We start from the raw sequence: 19485 nt of genomic DNA on the forward strand, positions 1-19485 counted from the left end.
TGTGTGGTTGGGTAGGCGACGGCTAACTCAAGTTACAGAGTCTGGGCTACGTGGATTTTAAACAGTCGCATAGCACAGCCACTTGAGCCAAGGGAAAGAACATTGCCACAGAGGCGAAGGAGACATGTTTCTAGACTCTCACACACTTCCTTAATCCATTGTCCATAGAAGGGAGGGCCATGATGATTCAGAACCTCCTCAGAGATTCTCATTAGTCCTTGAGGTACTGGGGCAAACTGATGGAAATGGAAATCGCCTGATTTTTTTTTTTTTAACCTTCTTCAGCAACCGCCATGCAGTGTTGTTTAGAATATCAGTGCTGCCTTAAGGCTCCTGGCTACTGTGTGCTCCCAAATGATGAAAAGGGGTGGCTTAATAAAGGATAAAAAGTGCTGTCTGCATCTGTGTAGCCCTCGTGTCTTACGGATTTGTCTTTTGACATCTGCAGTCCTAGTCACTAGTGCATAGAAACGCAGTTTGTGGAGCTGAAGAGGTGGTTCAGTGGTTAGAGATTCCTTGTCGCCATTGCAGACGGGGTGGCTCTCAACTGCTTGTAAAGCGAGATCCAGGGAATAATCTGATGCCTTCTTCTGGCTTCCCAGAAAAACAACCTCCCTCCCTCCCTCTGTCTGCCCCCCATCTCTAATTTTAAAATTAAGTCTTAAAAAAGAAAACAATACTATTTGTTGAGTGTATAGATGAATGAATACATGGATGGATAGAGGGGTATATAGATAGATGGATGGATGGATGGATGGATGGGTGGATGAATGGATGGATGGATGGGCAGATAGAAGGATAGTTGGATGGATGGATAGATGAATGGATGGATGGGCAGATAGAAGGATAGTTGGATGGATAGATGAATGGATGGATGGATAGATGGATGGATGGACAGATAGAAGGATAGTTGGATGGATGGATAGATGGATAGATGGATGGATGGATGGATGGATGGATGGATGGATGGATGGATGGATGGACAGTCTAACCCTGAAGTTATTTTTGTTATTGGGTTGGGTTTAAGAGCACTGGCCTGAAAATCACATAATATATTTTCTTTCTCCACAATCAAGTATTTAGAGAGCGTCAAGGTTCCAATGTAAAGAATAAGAACGTAGATCTAAAGAATGGAGATAACAGAAAGAAAAACTAGAACAAAGGTGTCTTTAAACCCTGACTCTTGTCGCCTCTTCGCTGTCTCATCGTTGCTCCTTAATCTCTGCCCTCAACTTCCTGTCTGTGAAGTGGGGGCATAGGGAGAGAGATGATATCGTCCACCTCATGAGATATCATTGCCCGGAGAGCAAACGGAGCAGTGTGTAAACATAGCGAGTAACGGCTGACACTGTGCTATTTCCCTGTCACGTGGCCTATTCTTCAGAAAATAAAGGACTGAGAAAAATATCCTTCAGGGGTGAAAGGCTGTGCACTTGGGAAAATGGCAGTACAGTCTCCCCAGCCTAGGACAGGTAAGCAGAGCAGAGAGTCTTTACCCATGATGTCCTGAGAGTCTACACGTGCAGAAGACACGAGAGCACTGGGACCAGGCAGGAGCAGGAGCTAAGGATCAGCTTAGTGCCTCCTGTCCTCCAGCATCCACCCTGCCGAGAGCTGGCGGCTGCTTTCTTCTCTTCCTCAATCAGCATTCTTCGTGTGTTACAAGGCCAATTTTCATTGATATAGAGAAATTTAAAAAAATGGGCAGAGGAAAAGAGTATGTCGAAATGAGCTAGAGTGTTTTGGTAAGCTAATAACATCCTGGAAGATCCATTCTGGGAGGGGCTGAGAGATCCTCTCCTGGGCATCATGGCTTCCTCAGCATTGGACCCTCAGCTGTTAGAGCCTGGTGCATGGTGGACAATGTCAATAAATGCCTGTTGAATTCACCTTCGCTAACTCTTTGTTTTGTTTATGGGGGACCAAATGTCACCCAGACTTGTAATAAGTTCTCAAGCTGATTTCTGAATCTAGTGGAAGGATTTAGAATTTCCAATAGAACTTTATTTCGTCGGTCAGCCTTGCTTATAAATGTTAGGACAGACAAGGAAAAGGAAGTAGGTCATAGTCTGTAACATGCCCCTCCCAAATAAATGTGAAATCTGAACACTTTAAAATACATGGAAATTTCATTGGGGGTATAACACAGTGGTGGGGCTTTTATTGAGGCTGCATGAGACTATCCAGTCCTGAGTATAAAAGCCCCCCTAAAGAGTGTTGGAGAGAAGTAGAGGCCAAGTTGAGGCACAATCAAAGAGGACAGAGCAGAGCTGATAAGCATTCACCAGTACACAGACCAAGAGTGGGCACTGCCCCTCTTACGATCTCATGTCCATGCCCATGTCCTATGCTGAACGTGCTTCGTTGGGTGTCAGAACCATCAGGTTAGCAGGCAGAGTTTATTCTCCCATAACCAGCCTTGGTTTCTCCGGCTTTAATCTTACTCTAACAACTCAGATAACAGTTTTTCTGTAGTGCTTCGAAAATTTCTAAATGCCTAAGTGCATAGTAAATATGTTTCCCCCACAAACTCATGGCCTTGCTTCTGGGAGCTACTGATGGGGCTTGAGGCAGGAAAGGATCCTGTGAATTCCAACTGAATTCCCAAGTTCTTTTCACTGCAGCAGGATGTGTTGGCTTTGGGTGACCCCTGACGCCAACGTCAGCAGAACAAGTACCCAGCAAGCCAGAGTGGGGTGTGTGTAGCTGGTCTTTGACTACTTTATGGGTTCTTCTTTCTTCCACCCTTCCCCGACCCTTTCTCTTTCACCCTTTCACCCACTAACACTAAATGAAAGAGGAAAAATGAGGGGAAAGGAAAAGAGATCCCTGAACAAAGTCAGGGGTTGAAAAGGGGCAATGTTATCGTTAGACTACTCCCTGCTGATTAAAGATGTCGATTTCCTAGGGACAAGTTTGATCTTCACAGTCAGGATATCTAATTTCTTCTTGTTTATTCTTAGTGCATGACTGCTTAACAAACCACAACCAACATTAACCAACAAACCCACCGACAAACCACCATACTACTCCGGGACCTAGCACTTATAGACCCTCTGAAAAATCCCCAGAATTCCAAACATCACATAGTCGCAGAAACGATCTGTAGCTGGCACGAGTCAAATCACAGTCAGCTGCTGCAGAGGATCTGGAGCAGCCCCGTTTCCCACACTTGGGAGTAAAACGAAAACATAACCTCGTCATTCCTGGCTCCACTTCCCTCCCTGCTCCTATCAGTGTGATAGCTGGAGATTACAACCATGGATCCCGGAAAGGGCAGGGCAGGAATGCCTGGGGGACAGACACATCAGGTGTCCAGTGAGCACACGGAGGACAGGGGGACAGACTCTTAAGAGACAGATTTCGATGAGACAGCTCATTTAATTGGAGAACAGGGGCTATTAAAACCTTTGGGGAGTGGGTAGGAATCTTCAGAGAGAGTGTACGTCACTGTCCAGGACCAGGATGCCTCACATAGAGAGAGGAATTGCAGACACTGTTGGACATAACCTTATAAAGGAGAGGAAGCCCACCTTGGCTACCAGACTACATGACCTCCTCTGAGGGGCAACAGTCAGGGTGAGTCCAGGCTTCATGGGTCAGGATATGTGGGTGGGGAGGGGGGAAGGGGTGACCCTACTCCTGTTGATCTGGCTTTGACATGCCTCAACCCCACTCTTGCTCCAGACTGCCCCCTCAGTCCCCACATAATGGCTCTCCCTGGCCCCACATATTCTTACAATACTTCTGTGCTTTTTTTTTTTTTTTAAGAAACCAAAATTTCCAAAATCTCACTAGCAGTGTATAATCAATGTGTCTTAAGCCAGAATGGGAGCTCACATCTCCTGCTGCCTTGCAAAAATACAGATTCTGATTCAGTAAGCCCAGGAGAGACCTAAGAACCAGATTTTCTGCAGCAGGATGTGTCGGCTTGGTTGATCTCTCACGGTCCCAGGAGGTGCCAGCCCTGCTAATCCCTGGGTGCAGAACACTTGGGTTCTGATTGAGAATCACTTGTGCGTTCAACAGCTGCGTCTCTGGGCTAGGGGAAAGTGTGTCGTGAGGTTTCAGCCTGCGACTCGTGTTCAGAGAAGCCCTGGGCTGTCCTCGCCCTGCCTCCTCCTGCTTAAGAAGAGCAAAAATGGCCACAAGAGAAAGCACGATTGTCTAGGATTCAAAACATTTGTCTAAGGATGATTGTCGTCAGAGCCTCTATGGCTGTGATAAAATGCCATAGCCAACGGCAACTTGGAAAGGCAAAGGTTCATCCAGCCTATAATTCCACCTCACGGTCCATCAGTGAGGGTAAGGACAGAAGCAGAGACCCTGCTCTTCGGGGTCTGCTCAGTGTTTCATACACAACACAGAACCACTTGCCCAGGGATGCCCAGCACAGTAGTCTGGGACCTGGACGATGCCCCCTTCCACATCAATCATCGATCAAGAAAGCACCCCCACAGTCTTACCGTTAGCCAGTTGATATTGGCAATCCCTCTTCCCAAATGACTCCAGGTTGTATCAAATTGAGAGAAAGCCAACCAGCACGTCATCACGGGCTCTTTGCACTCAAGAACGACAAGGTAGCATTCAGCGCCACCTCTTTTTAAGCAGTGACCATCCCAACAAAAACACATGGACACCTGCTCCATGTGGAAGAGCTAAGCAAGTGTCTCCTTGCCCAGCTGGGAGTTGGGATGACTCAGCTTTAGCCATTCCTGTCTGTGAGTGGCTGTGAGATGCCTGTTAGTATCGCTTTGGTGGTAATGAGCAGCGTTTTAGCAAACAGGGAACTTTGCAAGTAGGCAATACACAGAGAAAGAAAACAAAATGTTTAATAGATCATGGCTACTTAAATATGTTCCATTTCCTAACACTTCCCATCTGAGAAATTATTACATGGCCTTCGTATATAAAATAGTTGTGCAAATCAAACATGCACTGATATTAACCATGAAGAAATTTATTTTAAAGCCATTCTTTAGTATACACAGAATTTTATCACCTATTAAAGATAAAACCAAACTTGCAAAGTGATAGGATGTATGAGTATGTTTGTTTTATATTAAGAGTCAAGTATTCTTTTGTGACGCTGGCTTGTAACTCCGGTTACTTGGGAGATTAAGGCAGGAGGATCGCAAATTCAAGGCCCGTCTGGGCTTCACAGTAAAATTAGGGCTCTCTAGGGCTCTGAATTACACTCTGTGAGAGCAGAAACCCTGCACATACAGGGAAAACACTGCCATCCAAAACCTACAGTAGCTGTGAATCTGAGCCAGGTGTTCTGGGCAGTGTTTGGTGGCATCGTGTGGTGTCGCGTGCGTGTGACGCTAATTGCTCACGTTATGTGCTCAGAACGGAGGCCACAGTGAAGTCATCTGACATAATATGGTTGAGTGTTGCCAGAAACCCCTCAGATGTGTTACAGGCTCGATTTTGAATGAACTTTTGGTAGTTGTATGTTGAGAAAACTTTTAGTGCCACTAAACCTCTTTGCAAATCCCCACATTCCGTTACAGGACCCCCATAGGGGGTGGCGATCACTGATAAGAAACTGTTAAATAGACACAACTTGTCGGGCAGGTAGAGGCAGTGGGAGCAATAGACAGGGAGCAAAAGGAGCCCCTCAATTCCTAAGTCAGAGCAGGCATCTGGGCTCAACTGCGCTCCAGTGACCATCCAGACCTGTTCTATCTGTTGCCAGGATCTGAAGGCTCTCGCCAGCCTTCTCTAGCATACTATCCAGTAAGAAGTAAGGATCTTCATTCAACTCCTGCCCCTGCCCTGGGCACTGAGTTATGCCCTGGCTCTGGGAGTCTCTTATGGTAGTAAGGATTGCTATTTCTCAAGGAGACGTGTTGAGAGCAAGTATGAGAAGAAGACTGTTTCTCTAGGGTAGGGAAGAGGAGTACAGTTTAAAAGATGAGGGCAGCCCCAAGTCAAAAACCCCAATCGTTGTGTGTAATCACAGACCACAGCCAGTCAACGGCATAAACTCAGTACCACTCCTGTCGTGTCCCAACCCACAGGGGCAGATTGTGATGGTTCAGCATTCAGGAGAAGGACAAAGGTGAGGGGAATGGGCGCTGGGATGCAAGCTTGATAACTCGTCCAGAATCACGTGGTGATTCTGCAATCATATGCAATCAAGAAGCCAGGAGAGGCTAAAGCATCCAATTCTTCTTAATTAACAACAACAAAAAAAAATTCATCTAATTATCAGTATAAGCTCCAATTGTGGTTCTTTTGAATGGCCGTGTATGTGTTACTGTTGAATTTGACATTTAGATGGAAACAAGAACCAATTCCCTAATCAGTAAATTGCCCTGCTAGTGCCTTGCTGGGTCTCTGGGTCTCATTCTCCTACTGAGAAGCTACATTAAGAATTAGAGCTACATAATACATTTCTAATTATGTATAACCCTTCTTCTAACACTGGAAAGAAGGAAGATGGTAGTTTGAGCAAGGCGGGCTTGAGTGTTTCAGACTCAGAGAAGTGGTGGAACTTCTGGTGCTTTTGGATGCCCTGTAATACGATGTAGACATGCTCTAACAATGGCCGACTCCACCTGAATGCTGTTCAAAAAAGAGCCACCTGTCCCTATTACTTATGAGCTGTGCGGCTCTTGCGGTAGTGAAGACTTTGCAGTCAGATCAAGACAAGAGCTCTTTAGCTCCTTTCAAGCAGTTAGCCGGCTTCTCTTAACATCTGGTGCTGGTGTTGGCACGATATTAAGAGAGACCCTGTGATGTGTTCGGTAATTCTGACCAAGCGTGGCCTTGGGACAGATGCTCAATCAAGTCCTGGCTACTTGCAATAACAAACATGGATTGTCTTGCTGGGTCCCACCCAAGAAGATGAGATGTTTTAGGATATAAAATGGTAAAGCACTCCTCCCTGGATCAGTGTGCGAGGGGGTGGAACAGGGGGTGCAATTTGAGAGCCTTCTTCAGAAAAAGGGTTTAGAGGAGAAGGTTGCCTTGAAGGACCTCTCTGAGTGTTCCCTATAAACACGGTGATTATTTTTTTCTCTATGCAGATGAGGGGAAATATAAGAGAAATGTCTGGTTAAATCTGCTGACGGTCACTGTTTTCTTTTCCTGGTGTCATAAACAAAACAAGTAGAAGCCTGTCCTTCTGTCCGAACTCATTTCTGGACATTGCTTTGTGTGAACAGGAATTCTTGGGCAAACTTGAGGATGGCAATTGTTGAGTGAGAAATGTAGAGGGGCGACCAGAAAAGTAAAAATGAATCCGGTGTGCACATTTGGGAAAGGCTGGACCAATTCCACGGTCCCTTGAGTGTGCTAGGACACCTGCTTAAGTCGTGTCACGTGACTCCCACTGTCTTTGGTTTTGATGGAACCGCACGAGAGGCTCCTGGATGAATCCTTTCACGGCCACATGATTTGAAACAAAAATTGTAAATGGGAATCTACTGATTTTTGAAAAATGTCTATGTTAGGTTTTGGTCTGATTTAATCCCTGTAATGAAGTTGTGATATCGGTTATCCGAAATAGCTTGCCTACCAGATGATACCCAGTCCGGCCATTATAGAAACTGACAATGAAATATTCTAAAGATGAATGCTGTAACAAAAGTCTGCAGGAAGATTCTAATTTAGTTCTTTAAAACCCAAATATTTAAGTGGTAGCACGAAGGCAAAAGCAGATGTGTCTGTTCTGCTCAAGGGCTGAGTCGTCTGCAGGTGACAGGAGCTGACACCGTGACAGGGAATCATGGTATCAGGAAGGCTTCTTTGAGAAGCTGACCCTGCATGGAGATGGTTTCATTTCAGTATCGTATGAGGAAAAATGTCATGAGCAAAAGGGTTAAGCCATAGCCACTTGCCAACATTGTTGTAGTGTTCTCTGCAGTGTTCTCTTCTAGAGTTTGGTTTGGTTTGGTCTGGTTTGGTCTGGTCTGGTCTGGTCTGATCTGGTTTGGTCTGATCTGGTCTGGTTTGATCTGGTCTGGTCTGGTCTGGTCTGGTCTGGTCTGGTCTGGTCTGGTCTGGTCTGGTTTGGTCTGGTCTGGTCTCCACAGGCACTTTCTCTTCACAGAAAGCATGCAGCTTCTACCCCTGGCTTGCTGGGAGCACCCCCTCTACTGCCCGCACCTCTGCTTTGTGGCATGCTCTCTCTTTTCCCTGAAAAGGAAGTGGGGTTGGGAGACCCTCTTCCGGTGTCCACGTAATCCAAGCACTGGTTTTCTAAATGTTTGAGCAAGAAGCAGAGAGCAAGCATGTGGAGTTGAGGCTTTTGACTGACTGGATGCGCTTGTGATCCTGGTTTCTGAAGCAATGGTGACAGTGCATGTGAATTTCTACCTAGTAACTAATGATCCTCTCTTCTCTTCCCCCCCTACTTACCCAAATCTGTTCATGACCATAAATGTGAATCCTACTGGGGCTTTTTGCATGATGTCATTGATCAAATTCTCTGCCTTTGTATTTTTCAAAATGTATTCTTGAAATACTGTGACTCTTTTTCTTTCCCAAAGCTTCCCACTACAGGGCCTCTGACCACAAATCCAAAGAGGAATAATCCAGGGCCCAAAGTCACCTAGCCATTTCACCCTCAAGTCTTATTTAAGGTTCTTAGCCTAATAATCCCAGCTCTTGGGAGGATGAGACAGGTGAATCTCTGAGGGTATGAGGGCAGCCTGGGCTACACAGTGAGAGCCTGTCTCCGAAAAAGGAAAGAAAGAGAGAGAGAGAGAGAGAGAGAGAGAGAGAGAGAGAGAGAAGGAAAAGAAAGAAGGAAGGAAGGGAGAAAAGAAAGAAATAAGTGCTTAGAATTCTACATCCAAAACAGTGTTAGTAGAACTTCATTCTTTAAGCTGGAAACTTCTGGTAGTAATGCTTAGATACACTGAAATTCTAAAGACAAATCACAGGATAGAACCCTCACTATGCACTATAAGCAGATTTAGACCTTTGAGAGAGGGGACAGAAGCACTGCACCCACCCCAATTCCTTTCAAACAATAGCCTTTCTGAAACGCAGCATGGGCTGAGCTTTTTCTGCTTTAAACTTGATGCATACTGACCAACCTCCTTCAGTAAGACTTCAGAATAAGGCGTTTTGTGAGCCCTGAAGTGGTTTCATCAAATGTTCTCCTGATGCTCCAACTGGGGTGAGAGAGCAGCTCTAGGGATATTTGTCAAAGTGCACTGTGGACAACAAAAAGGGGGTGCTCTTCTGCCATGCTTTGTCATGCCTAAGGGCATACAACGTGTCACCTGAGTCCTTTTCATTTGTGAAATAAGTTATTATCTTTTAACAATATGCAGACATTTGGGCTCCTATTCTACCTTTTCAATCCCTGAATTAGAATGACTTATATTTTAAGTTTTTCTCATATTTTAATCACACATAGTAAAGCATTTCAATGACTTTTTCATATATATATATATATATATTTAAGTACATATATATATACACATATATGACCATATCCCACAATAACTATCTCTTATAAAAGTGACTTTTTTATAGCTTAATTATGTTATTGGATTGCACTCTAATATACAAACATCTAGAAATTCTAGGTTTTAGCAAAGGGGGCTGGGAGCGATGGCCTAGCAATTAAAAGCATCAGCTGTCTTTCCACAGGACCCAGGCTGCATTTCCTACACCCATGTGGCAGCCCGCAACTCTCTGTGACTCCTGTCTCACAGGACCCAATGCCTTCTCCCAGCCTCTCTGGGCACTGCACACACATAGTACAGGGACCTACATGCAGATAAAACACCCATACACATAAATAACATAAAGGGATGAAGTTCAAAGTTAACAGATTTCTGCGAGAAACAGGCAGTTTCTGGAGTTTAAAATGTAGGTCACTAAAATGCTGAGAGCTGCCCCTGGATCTCTGTACTCATGGAAGCTAAGCTTGAGATGAGAACTCAGATCACCTGGTCAGATAGGGGAGGACCATGTTACTTAGGTGGGCATCCTTATTGCCTTTATTGGAACATTAACACCCAACATCCTCAAAAGTCAAAACGCTAAATGCTAAGCCTGACGTAGACTCCCGATGGTGGCAAAGGGAAGTCCTGGCTGGTTTGAACTTGGAACAACAAGCCTAGAAGGTACTCTGACAGTTCCTAAAACTTCCTGGATTACACAGGGAAGTGTCTCTCAAGAAAGACATAAGCATGGGTTCGGTCCCCAGCTCCGAAAAAAAGAACCAAAAAAAAAAAAAAAAAAAAAAAAAAAGAAAGAAAGACATAAGCAGTCGTGCCTGCCAATTGCTGGTGCACGGGGTTAATACACAAAGGAGCTAGGTGAGTTAATAAATAAACAAAAAGGGTGAGGTCCCCGTTAAAACAAAAATGCCACCTCAGATCCGCTAAGGCAAATGAAAACAGAACCAAGAATAACTGCATACCTAGCATAGATCTTTTTCGTTTATCAGTAGCCACCTCAAATTAATTCCAAAATTGTCCACGTGCTTATAAAATTCAAAGCACAGTATTTCGTTCACTGACATGGTCCTGGTGTGCATGGAGATTTTTCAGGGGCTCATGCCTCTCAATTTTGAAATTATTGAGTGATGTCTTTCTAGAGACTTCTACCTCTCAAGAATTAGAATTCTGTCCTCATAAAAATGTCTTTTAAATCCCAAAACTAAAAAGAGCTGAGAAGTATTCGACCCACAACAAAAGGCCTCTGTTAGCATCAGGACAGAGTTTCGTTTCCTCCGCGTGGCACTGTCAGACTCTGGCTTGCATCCCTCATATAAGAGCCTGCCTGACCGTGAACCAGAGAGACAGCAGGGGCAGTATCCTCCGCCTGCCTTTCCCCCACAAACCCTCTTACTTCTGCCAGGAGGCAGAAACGGGAGTTCTACTTAATATTCTCCAATGAGTCCTAAATAGGCTGAAAATTTTTTTGCCTGCATTTCATCTCAGTAATTAAAAATGAAGGCAAAGTCAAAGTTGGTTAAAGGAAATGAGAAATAAATCTAAAGGCTGAGGCCAGACTCCATGGACAACTATCACATGTTTCCTTCCCAAGGTGTTGAAAGGGGGTCAGACCAAAGATGCTAGGAGATGAAAAAAAAAATCGTGAGGTAAGATGAGGCTAGAGAAGCTGGCTGGCCCCAAGGGGTATGATGGAGTTTATCATGGGGTCAGGATCCCCTCAGTGCTGCTATACAGCTTGGCTGTCAGAGCAGACTGGTTTTAGCTGCTTTTTTTAAAAATTTCAAATAGACGTGCTCAATATCTTCTGTTTACTTTCAGGTCATTTGAATTTATAAACGCTCCCCAAGTTCTGACATCCCAATGGCAAGTGTATGTAAGGCTTCTCATACTGACGAGCACAGACTTGAGATTTCTTATAGAGATTCCTAAAGCTATTGGTGGAATCGGATCCATACTATATACAATCCCGGGGGTTTCATTTCAGTGATTCAGGGGCAAAAGAGTCATTGACTGTGCTCCCCTGGACAGATTGTAATGAGAGTTCTCACGTGACGAAGCCATCCGACATCACGAGGCCCCTCCTACATTGCTGTCAGCGTCACAGATGCAGTATAAATTTGGGGCTCGAGTAGAATTTGCCAATTCCTGATCCCTGTGGAGGTTTTGTAAAGGCACACTTTATTCTGCAGCATTTAAAACGTGACTCTGGGACAGCCCTCTGAAGCAGTCATTAGCCGCTGGTCACCACACAGCAGTCAAAAGCAAGTGCATTCTAGAGCCTTTTGCCAGAGTCCTTCTGGGGCAGCAGCCTCCAGCCAGGCTGGAAGACTTCTCATAGTCTGCTTTTACTGATCTTCCACCTTAACTCATAAGCAAACTATTATTATTATTATTATTATTATTATTATTATTATTATTATTATTACCACCACCTATGAATGCCCTTATCGTCTTTCCCCGTGGGTCACTGTTTCAGGTGAGTTCTAGAAACAAATGCAAACCTGGCGCCATGCCAGCCACCTAACTAATCCTGTGGCTATGTACTCGTCTCACACCTGTTTAGAACTGTAGTTACCCCCTCTGACACTTTAGACCCGAGTACTCCAGAATGAGAGTTAACACCAAAGACTGCCTAGACCTATAGGTTTGTCTTCACCGTAAGTCATCTCTCATCTTCTGTCTCCTCCCTACAAGAGGATAGACCTGGAGATATGATGCCTCAGTGGTTAGAGCACTTGAAGCTCTTGCAGAGAACCCAGGTTTGGTTCCCAGCACTGATATCAGACAGCTCACAACACCCTGTAACTCTAGTTCCTAGGGATCTGGCACTGTCCTCGGGCCTCCAAGAGCATCAGACATACACATGGTGCACAGACATGCAGACAGACAAAACTCGTACACTTAAAATAAAAATAAATAAATCTAGAAAGAAAAGATTAAGAAGAGAGGCCCGCACTGGTTATGTGTCTGTTCTTCTGGGAAGAAGAGGGCATTTACCCAACATAGTCTTCCTTTGGTTTAAGTGTGATGGTCAGCAAAGCTTTCTGTAAGGTTCTATGCTTAGCTGTCCCTGCAAGATGACTTCAGAGAGACCTGAGTGTGGGCAGCCCAAAGGGTCAGAGGGTCCCCTCTCAGATAGAGAAGAGGTGGCCTTTGATGGAAAGTCACCAGGACAAAAGGCCCTGGCATCTTAACTACAAGTGATTTATTAGAAGCAAAGGCCAAGTTCATGCCTTCTCCCCTCTGACTTCATTCAAGCTCAGGAAAACAAAAACAGTTTTGTAAGTATCTATTCAAATTCCTATAAGCCAGTTCAGTGAGGAAAACATCTACCTCTAATCCCAATCACCAGGGGCATTCTGGGACACTGGCAGCCTCCCAAGTGTGCCGTTCCACCAGGATTGAGAAGCAGCATGGAATCTGAGGAACTTTTAGGCTCAAGAAAATAAATTGGCTCCATTCAATAGTGTGATCCAGCTACTACATACACAATTATATTAATCTGAGCATCCAAGTCAAAACGAGGGGCCCATGAGATGGCTCAGAGGGTAAAGGCTCTTGCTGACAAGCCTGACAACCTAAGTTCAATCTCTGGACTCACAAGTAGAAGGAGAGAACCAACTCCTACATGTCCTCCTACCTCCACATACATGCTGTGGTACATACATGCATGCACACATGCACATATGCACACGCACCCTAAGTAAATACCATACTAACAGCTACCATGAACCATGAGGCATAGATATTGCTTATCAATTTTGTGATTGCCTCTAAACGTCCTAAGTACCACAGGTCCCACCTGCTCTGGTCAGTCCCTTTTTGGCAAGTCCCATTCTGTGGCTTCAAATTCACTTGAATCGCAGCTGGGCAGAGAGAGCTGCATCTGGAAATGTAGTCCTGTCTGGCCAGCGCCATTTGAAGTCCCCACCAGAGGTTAAAAAAAAAAAAAAAAAAAACCCACAGAGCTGAGTCAGAATGTCCGGGTGCTCCAAGGCTTCAGACACGTCTGCCCAATTTTACATAAATGCTTAGACAGGCATGAAATGAATTTTCTGGATGTCTAGCTTTTCTCTCTTCGTTTTGTTGCTGTTTCCTATTTTCTTATTTTTGTTTTGTTTTTCTCTTGCCAATGCTTCTCCAATTGGGAAGAAGCGCATTTTCCAGGAGCCTTTTCTGTTCTTTAATCTAGTGGAAAGGCAAACCTAATGGGATTTTTTTTTTAAGTTATGTTCACATATCTTTAAGGTAGATAAAAATTCTGTGTCTTTAACAGGATCTACTCAAATTAGAAATTTCCTAAGTAGAAAACAAATGTTAAACTCAAAAGCATCCCTACCCACCAACAACACACTTGATTTGTTAATAAAGAAATTTTTTTTATTATTTAGTCCTTCTGATTGCACACACAAGGTCAAGTGGGAACCTTGACCTCTCCTACCGCCCAAGTATTGAACCTTGTTGTTCTTAGAGGGTTGCCAGCTAACCATCAGACCGTACCATTACTGTCTCGGATATGCTTTTTGGCAACAGTCTGCCCTTCGACTCTGGCCTTTATTTTGTAAGTGGGGTCATGTTAATCACCTGCTCTGGTCCTTACATAGGTACTATCCCTCCAGAAATACAGTCTAAAAGCAATGCCTTCCACTATTTGAGCCATCTGGTCTACCTACTGCAAAACACAGAAAGTTCTTGCCGGTAATGAAATACACGGCTGAAAGTAGGGACAGCAAATGCCTCACTGGAGGGGTTAGAGCTAGAGATGGAATTTAATGGCTTCCCTGGAAAATGTTTAAAAATGTGTGTGGCCCAGTTCCACATTAGTACAGCAGCAGTCAAAATAGACTGAGGGAAAAGTTATGAATAGACTTATTTTGTAAAGTCACTCTACACACCCATCAAAGCCAACCAAGGGTAACATCGGCTCCCTCAGCATTGATGTTGCTTGAATCCCTCCTTTGAATGCCTTCAATTTAATTTGGCCAGTGATGTGCATTCTGTTGCTTTTTCCTAGTTTTCTGGGAAATAAAAAAGGAACCATGAAGATGTTGCCCACTGTGTGGAAGGACTGACCATACTTACTGGGAGCACTCTAGTGGCTGCTGAATGAAAGCCTTGTCACCTGAGGGTGTTTGCCAGATAAAAGTTGACATGAACCCTGAGGGCAAGGAAAAGAATTAGCCCTTTCAGTGTGCCTGCCAGTGCCCCATACCCTGAGGTCATGTTAGTGCTGGCTTGCTTCCCTCCTAGAGCCCCTACCACCATTCAGAGATGACAGTTTCTTGACTCCTGTTTAGACTATGTAGTTCAGCTTCTAGATCAGCCCTCCAAAGATTTCCCAATGCCAACCAGCCTACCTGTCCCTCCAAGCCCTCTGTACCAATATGGGTAACCTCATGTGTGGTGTTTAAACCATAAAATTGTCCAACACATGCTCTTTTCCCCTTGGTCAGAAGCTGTCAGCCTTGCCCACTGTGTAGGTCCACTGCTCCAAAGTCTGATTTTGTAGGTTTGAAATAAAGCCAGATCCAAACTCACAAGACCAGATGTGTGAGCACCATAGGCTTGGACCAGACAGCCTCCTTTTTAACCATGCAGAGGCTAGGATAGTCTCAGGCCCAATCAGCCCACTGTGATCATCAGTGCAGTGGAGTTAGTCATGGTATCTCTGAGGGTTCAAAGGTATTGTGGGTTATTCTGCGTCCCAGGCTAAAGTGGGGAGAATAACCTATTTCATTCTATTTTTTTTTCCAGTTCTCTCAGGCCAGGCACACCACAGCCCTTTGAAACGATCTGTGTCCCTTACCCCACCCATGAATGTGCCAAACCAGCCTCTAGGACATGGATGGATGTCTCATGAGGACTTACGAGCTAGAGGACCTCAGTGCCTCCCATCCGATCATGCCCCCCTGTCTCCACAAAGCAGTGTAGCCTCTTCAGGAAGTGGTGGGAGTGAACACTTAGAAGATCAGACCACTGCTCGTAACACATTCCAAGAAGAAGGTAGTGGTATGAAAGGTGAGTGACCACATGAGGATCTGAGAGGCCCTCCCTTGGTTTGGAGTCCAAGAGGGAAAGAGAGGTGGTCAACAGGAGAGAGGGAGTCCAGCCCCTCACCTTAGGCTCCTCCTGCATTCAAGCCATGCCTTCCAGAACTCCAGAGCTGGCACTGGAGGAAAGGCCTTGGAAAGTCTCCTTCCAGTTGATAACAATGTTAGCTGGTGAGACAATACCCAGGCAGGCTTTGGGGACAATGCCAAGGGCAGGCTCCAAAAGTGCCCTCGAGCTGCCGTCAATACACAGTCCTGACCTTTCTATTTCTGATCCTAGATCAGTGCTCAGTGATCACTTGCCCCAACCCAGAACCCAGAGCGAGAAAGGTCAACATCTTCCTTTGTGCTTTCTGTGTGCTGACTCATGGACAATGAGGGCTCCTGCTATCCTGGATAGGGTCATCTGAAAAGATGCCAGGCTACTCCACCTCTGCCTTGCTGTGGCCAGGGACCCATAACTAATTCAGAAAGAAAAACCATTGATCTTTTATTACTTTATTTTTTCCTAATGCGGAATTGTAGTGATATTCCATTTTTGTTTGAAGTCCAAAAAAAAAAAAAATCTTTAAGCCCTTTTCTCTGCATCTGCTTCAGGGACATGAGAACCATCAATGTTTTAACCAGGGTAGTAGATTTGCACATTGATGATAAAGGTCTATTCAACCTAAATAAATATTCCTCCATAGCCTATCAATGGACCCTCTCCTACAGACCCTCCTCGGGAGACAGAGATTTCTGAATTACCAATGATGAGCTCACAGAGGATGCATGCATTCTGTGCTTGTAGATGCCAGTTGTTAGAGGGATAGAAGTCCTTAGGGGAGCATGCTCATCAGAGACATGCTGATAACAATGTTAGCTATTGAGACAATAACCAGGCAGGCTTCTGGGACAGTGCTGAGGACAGGCTCCGAGAGGGGCCTCCATGCTGCTGTTGACACACAGTCCTGAGGTTTGCCGATTCTAATCCCCTTGTAAAAGAGTCTCTTGACCTCATCCCTTCCCAAGATGGGACCCTGGCACAGAGTATATGCCCACATCTTCTCCGGTGCCAGATCTAAAAGGAAGCTAGGTTGAAAAGTGGAACCGGGCAACTTAGGGAGTGAGGCTGGCCTCCAGCCTTCCTCTGAGCAGTGTATGGTTTTCTCCCTATCCCAGCCCCTCCCCACAATGGGCGTGTGCTGAGAGACCCTTGGAAGTAGGATGTGTCTTGAAGTGTTCCTCTGGGGATAAACATGAGTCTTTAAAAATGGCTAATGCAGTGGGTCATTTTGGCATATAGTGTGTATAACCCTCTTCCATGGGGCTCTGGGGACTGAAGATGTTGGAGGATGGGCAAAGCCCGTTCCCAAGGGATGCTACATCCGTGTGAGGTTCAGTGTCTGTGCAGCCTGATTCCAGGACAGTGTATGTTGTTCCCTTGGTAACTCGAGAGAAGCATTGTTTGCATGTTGACCAGCAAGGTGGACCCTGAAGAATAGGCCATTTGCTTGGAGGAATGCCAACTTCACTGCCTAGTGTCTGAACACAGGCTTCCTTCCTTCCTTTTACTTTACTTTCCTGTTACCCCTTCACTTGTTTGGAGGGCTGATACATACTTACACATTCTCCCAAGTGGATAAATGTTTGCTTTCAGGCTTCTAAGGTAAGAAGTGAATAGAGATAATGTATCATTTTTTTAAAGAAACATGAGCAAAGGGGGAAATTGAAAATGAGAATCCCACTGGTTTGGGTTTTGTTTGCTTAGTTCTGTTTGTATAAAAGTTAAAACACTTTCTTGAACTCGTGGGTTATCTATGGAGAAGTTCATTTGACCCCTTTCTCTAGAGTTCTTGAAATTTTGTCAATCACAGAAACCCACAGACAAAGCGTCACATCCCAGATTTTCATTGCTAGCACATAGGTATCAATGAAAAAGAAGCTTTTTGGTGGCTGGTTGGAATGAAGGACCTTTTGCACGTGTTTCTGCCTTCTTTGACCTGTTGACCTTACCTTTTCTTAAAGAAGTGGATGGAGACATCCATGTATACGGACACTAGCAAGTAATGGGAAATCTCAAGGGAAGGAACAGGATTGATAATAGAGAATTCTATTTATAGTGGATACGTTTTCAATTCAACTGACAGTGTCAGATGATAGAAATGTCCAAGCCCCAAAACACCAGCCTTCTGAAATGGCATAGGGCCAGTATTTGTTGAGCACAAATGTTCCTTAGCCAGCCCTATTGTAAAGTGGTCTCTAAGAACTCCTCTACAGCAAAGATTACTCAGCATAGCCTCTTAGAGTTCTATCTAAGAAGCAACCCTTAATATACCAATCCCAGGGATTTGTCATTTGATCTCTAGGCCTAAGAGCAGATGATCATGTAGATTTCCAAATCAATTCCCACTTTCTGAGCAGTGGACTATGGAGCTGACTGATGCGAATCATCTGAGAAGAGCCTTCCTGTGGACGCCCCCATGCCTGCATTCCTGTGCCTTGGGTCCCTTGGCAGGAACAGAGACACTTGGGCCAACACCAAATGGCTGTTTTTCTAATTGGCAAACACCTGGTCTGCAAGAACAAGGAAAGCTGGAATAGAATTTGAAAGAGTCCCAAATCCCCTGGGGATCGCCGTCACCTCATGTCTTGGGAGGAAAAAAAAGCAAAGTCACCATAATTGCATTCATTTTTCTGGCTACCTGGTGTTCATGGCTGAGATAGTGGGCTTGTTTATGCCCTACCTCTCATCTGGACAGACCAGCCAGCTTGGCCACCATCCTCCCTTGGGAACATACCTCTTAGGTCAAGCATGCAGAATAAACCCTTAGAGGATTAATTGCTTCCTCCTGAATCTCTGGGCTTTGCTTCTTCTAGTAAACACTTGTCCTAATGGTTTGGGCTGGCTGTATGGAATAGGTAGGGCTTTAGGCTAAAGGGAAAGCACTGGATTGAGTATCCACTAGAAGCCTCAAAGAGCAACCTGAGCCGGAATATGGAATTTCCCTGTTACCAATCCCTTTAGGAGGCAGCTCCTTAGAAACGTTTGGACTAACTGTGCTGGCTATGGTTTAAATCCAGGTCTCCATGTTCTTTTGAAAAGCTTCCCTGAGACTTATCTCAGGGGATAGACTCTTGATTCTAAGTTGGTACTCAGTTATAATATCCCTTCTCCCCAGGTAGCTGATGAATTGAATGTACTCTCTCAGCTCTTATCTCACATGGGAGAGAGAAGAAAGTCTCATATGACTAAGTCATTTCTTTCCAAGAAAGAAGGCAGCCTGTTGGTGGAGGAACAGATCTGTTAGTCAGAGTAGCATGGTGAGCCCTCTGAGGTGATGAGGGGAGAATCCCTGGCTCACTTTTGTCCTTATGTAAGCCATCAGGCTTCTGTGCACCTACAGAGCCCTGGGGAGACAGAGGTGAGGGGTCCTCTAGGTCTAGGGGACTCACATAACATCAGACCTGATGTGAGGACTCTGTTGTGGAAATAGGATCTCTTAAACGTTTGTCCTGACTTGAGACACGCACCAAGACCATCCCCGATTCAAATGGGAGGGAAGTCTGTAGTGTGGTGAGACCTGGATCTGAGCCTCAAAACATGATTACAGGTCAGCCAGAACAGATGGACAGAAGGAATTCTGTGCTGAGGGAACGGCATTGTGAACTTGTGTGAGGCAGGGTCACAACCTATGACTAGAGTGTAAAAGGAACGTGGGAAACAGGTCTGCAGAGGAAGCTCCTTGACCTTTAAAAGGATTGTGCCTCCCATTCTGAAATTGTTGAAGGGACTTCTAAAATAGGACCACCTGCTGAGATCTGCATATTAGAAATGGAACCTTCTCAGCAATGTATTCGATGTTCATGAAAGTAAAGGAGAGGAGATTCTGGATTTGAAAGCCAATGGAGAGGAGGAGGGCTGTTCAGGATTGGACGAGGAGAATGAAGCTGGACTAAGATAAGTGCCAATAAGAATGGGGAGCAAGGAGTGTGACACAAGTCCTCCGTGAGAAACTGAACTG

At 45.0% G+C, this 19485-nt stretch overlaps 1 protein-coding gene across 12 annotated transcripts in view; it reads left to right on the forward strand.

Annotated features, from left to right (window-relative positions):
• The window catches only part of Samd4a (sterile alpha motif domain containing 4A), a 217594-nt gene that overhangs the window by 149318 nt on the left and 48791 nt on the right, over positions 1 to 19485 (forward strand). For 6 of the 12 annotated variants that reach the window (XM_087585546.1, XM_087585548.1, XM_087585547.1 and 3 more), the window contains one exon: positions 15186 to 15449. The exons of the other annotated variants lie outside the window; for them this stretch is intronic. In XM_087585546.1, coding sequence (XP_087441672.1) covers positions 15186 to 15449 — 264 coding nt within the window. The remainder of the gene's footprint in view (positions 1 to 15185; positions 15450 to 19485) is intronic. 12 annotated transcript variants of the gene reach the window in all.

This window comes from Rattus norvegicus, chromosome 15, assembly GCF_021556685.1.
Source record: "Rattus norvegicus strain SHRSP/BbbUtx chromosome 15, alternate assembly SHRSP_T2T, whole genome shotgun sequence".
In the NCBI taxonomy this organism is placed as follows: Eukaryota; Metazoa; Chordata; class Mammalia; order Rodentia; family Muridae; genus Rattus; species Rattus norvegicus.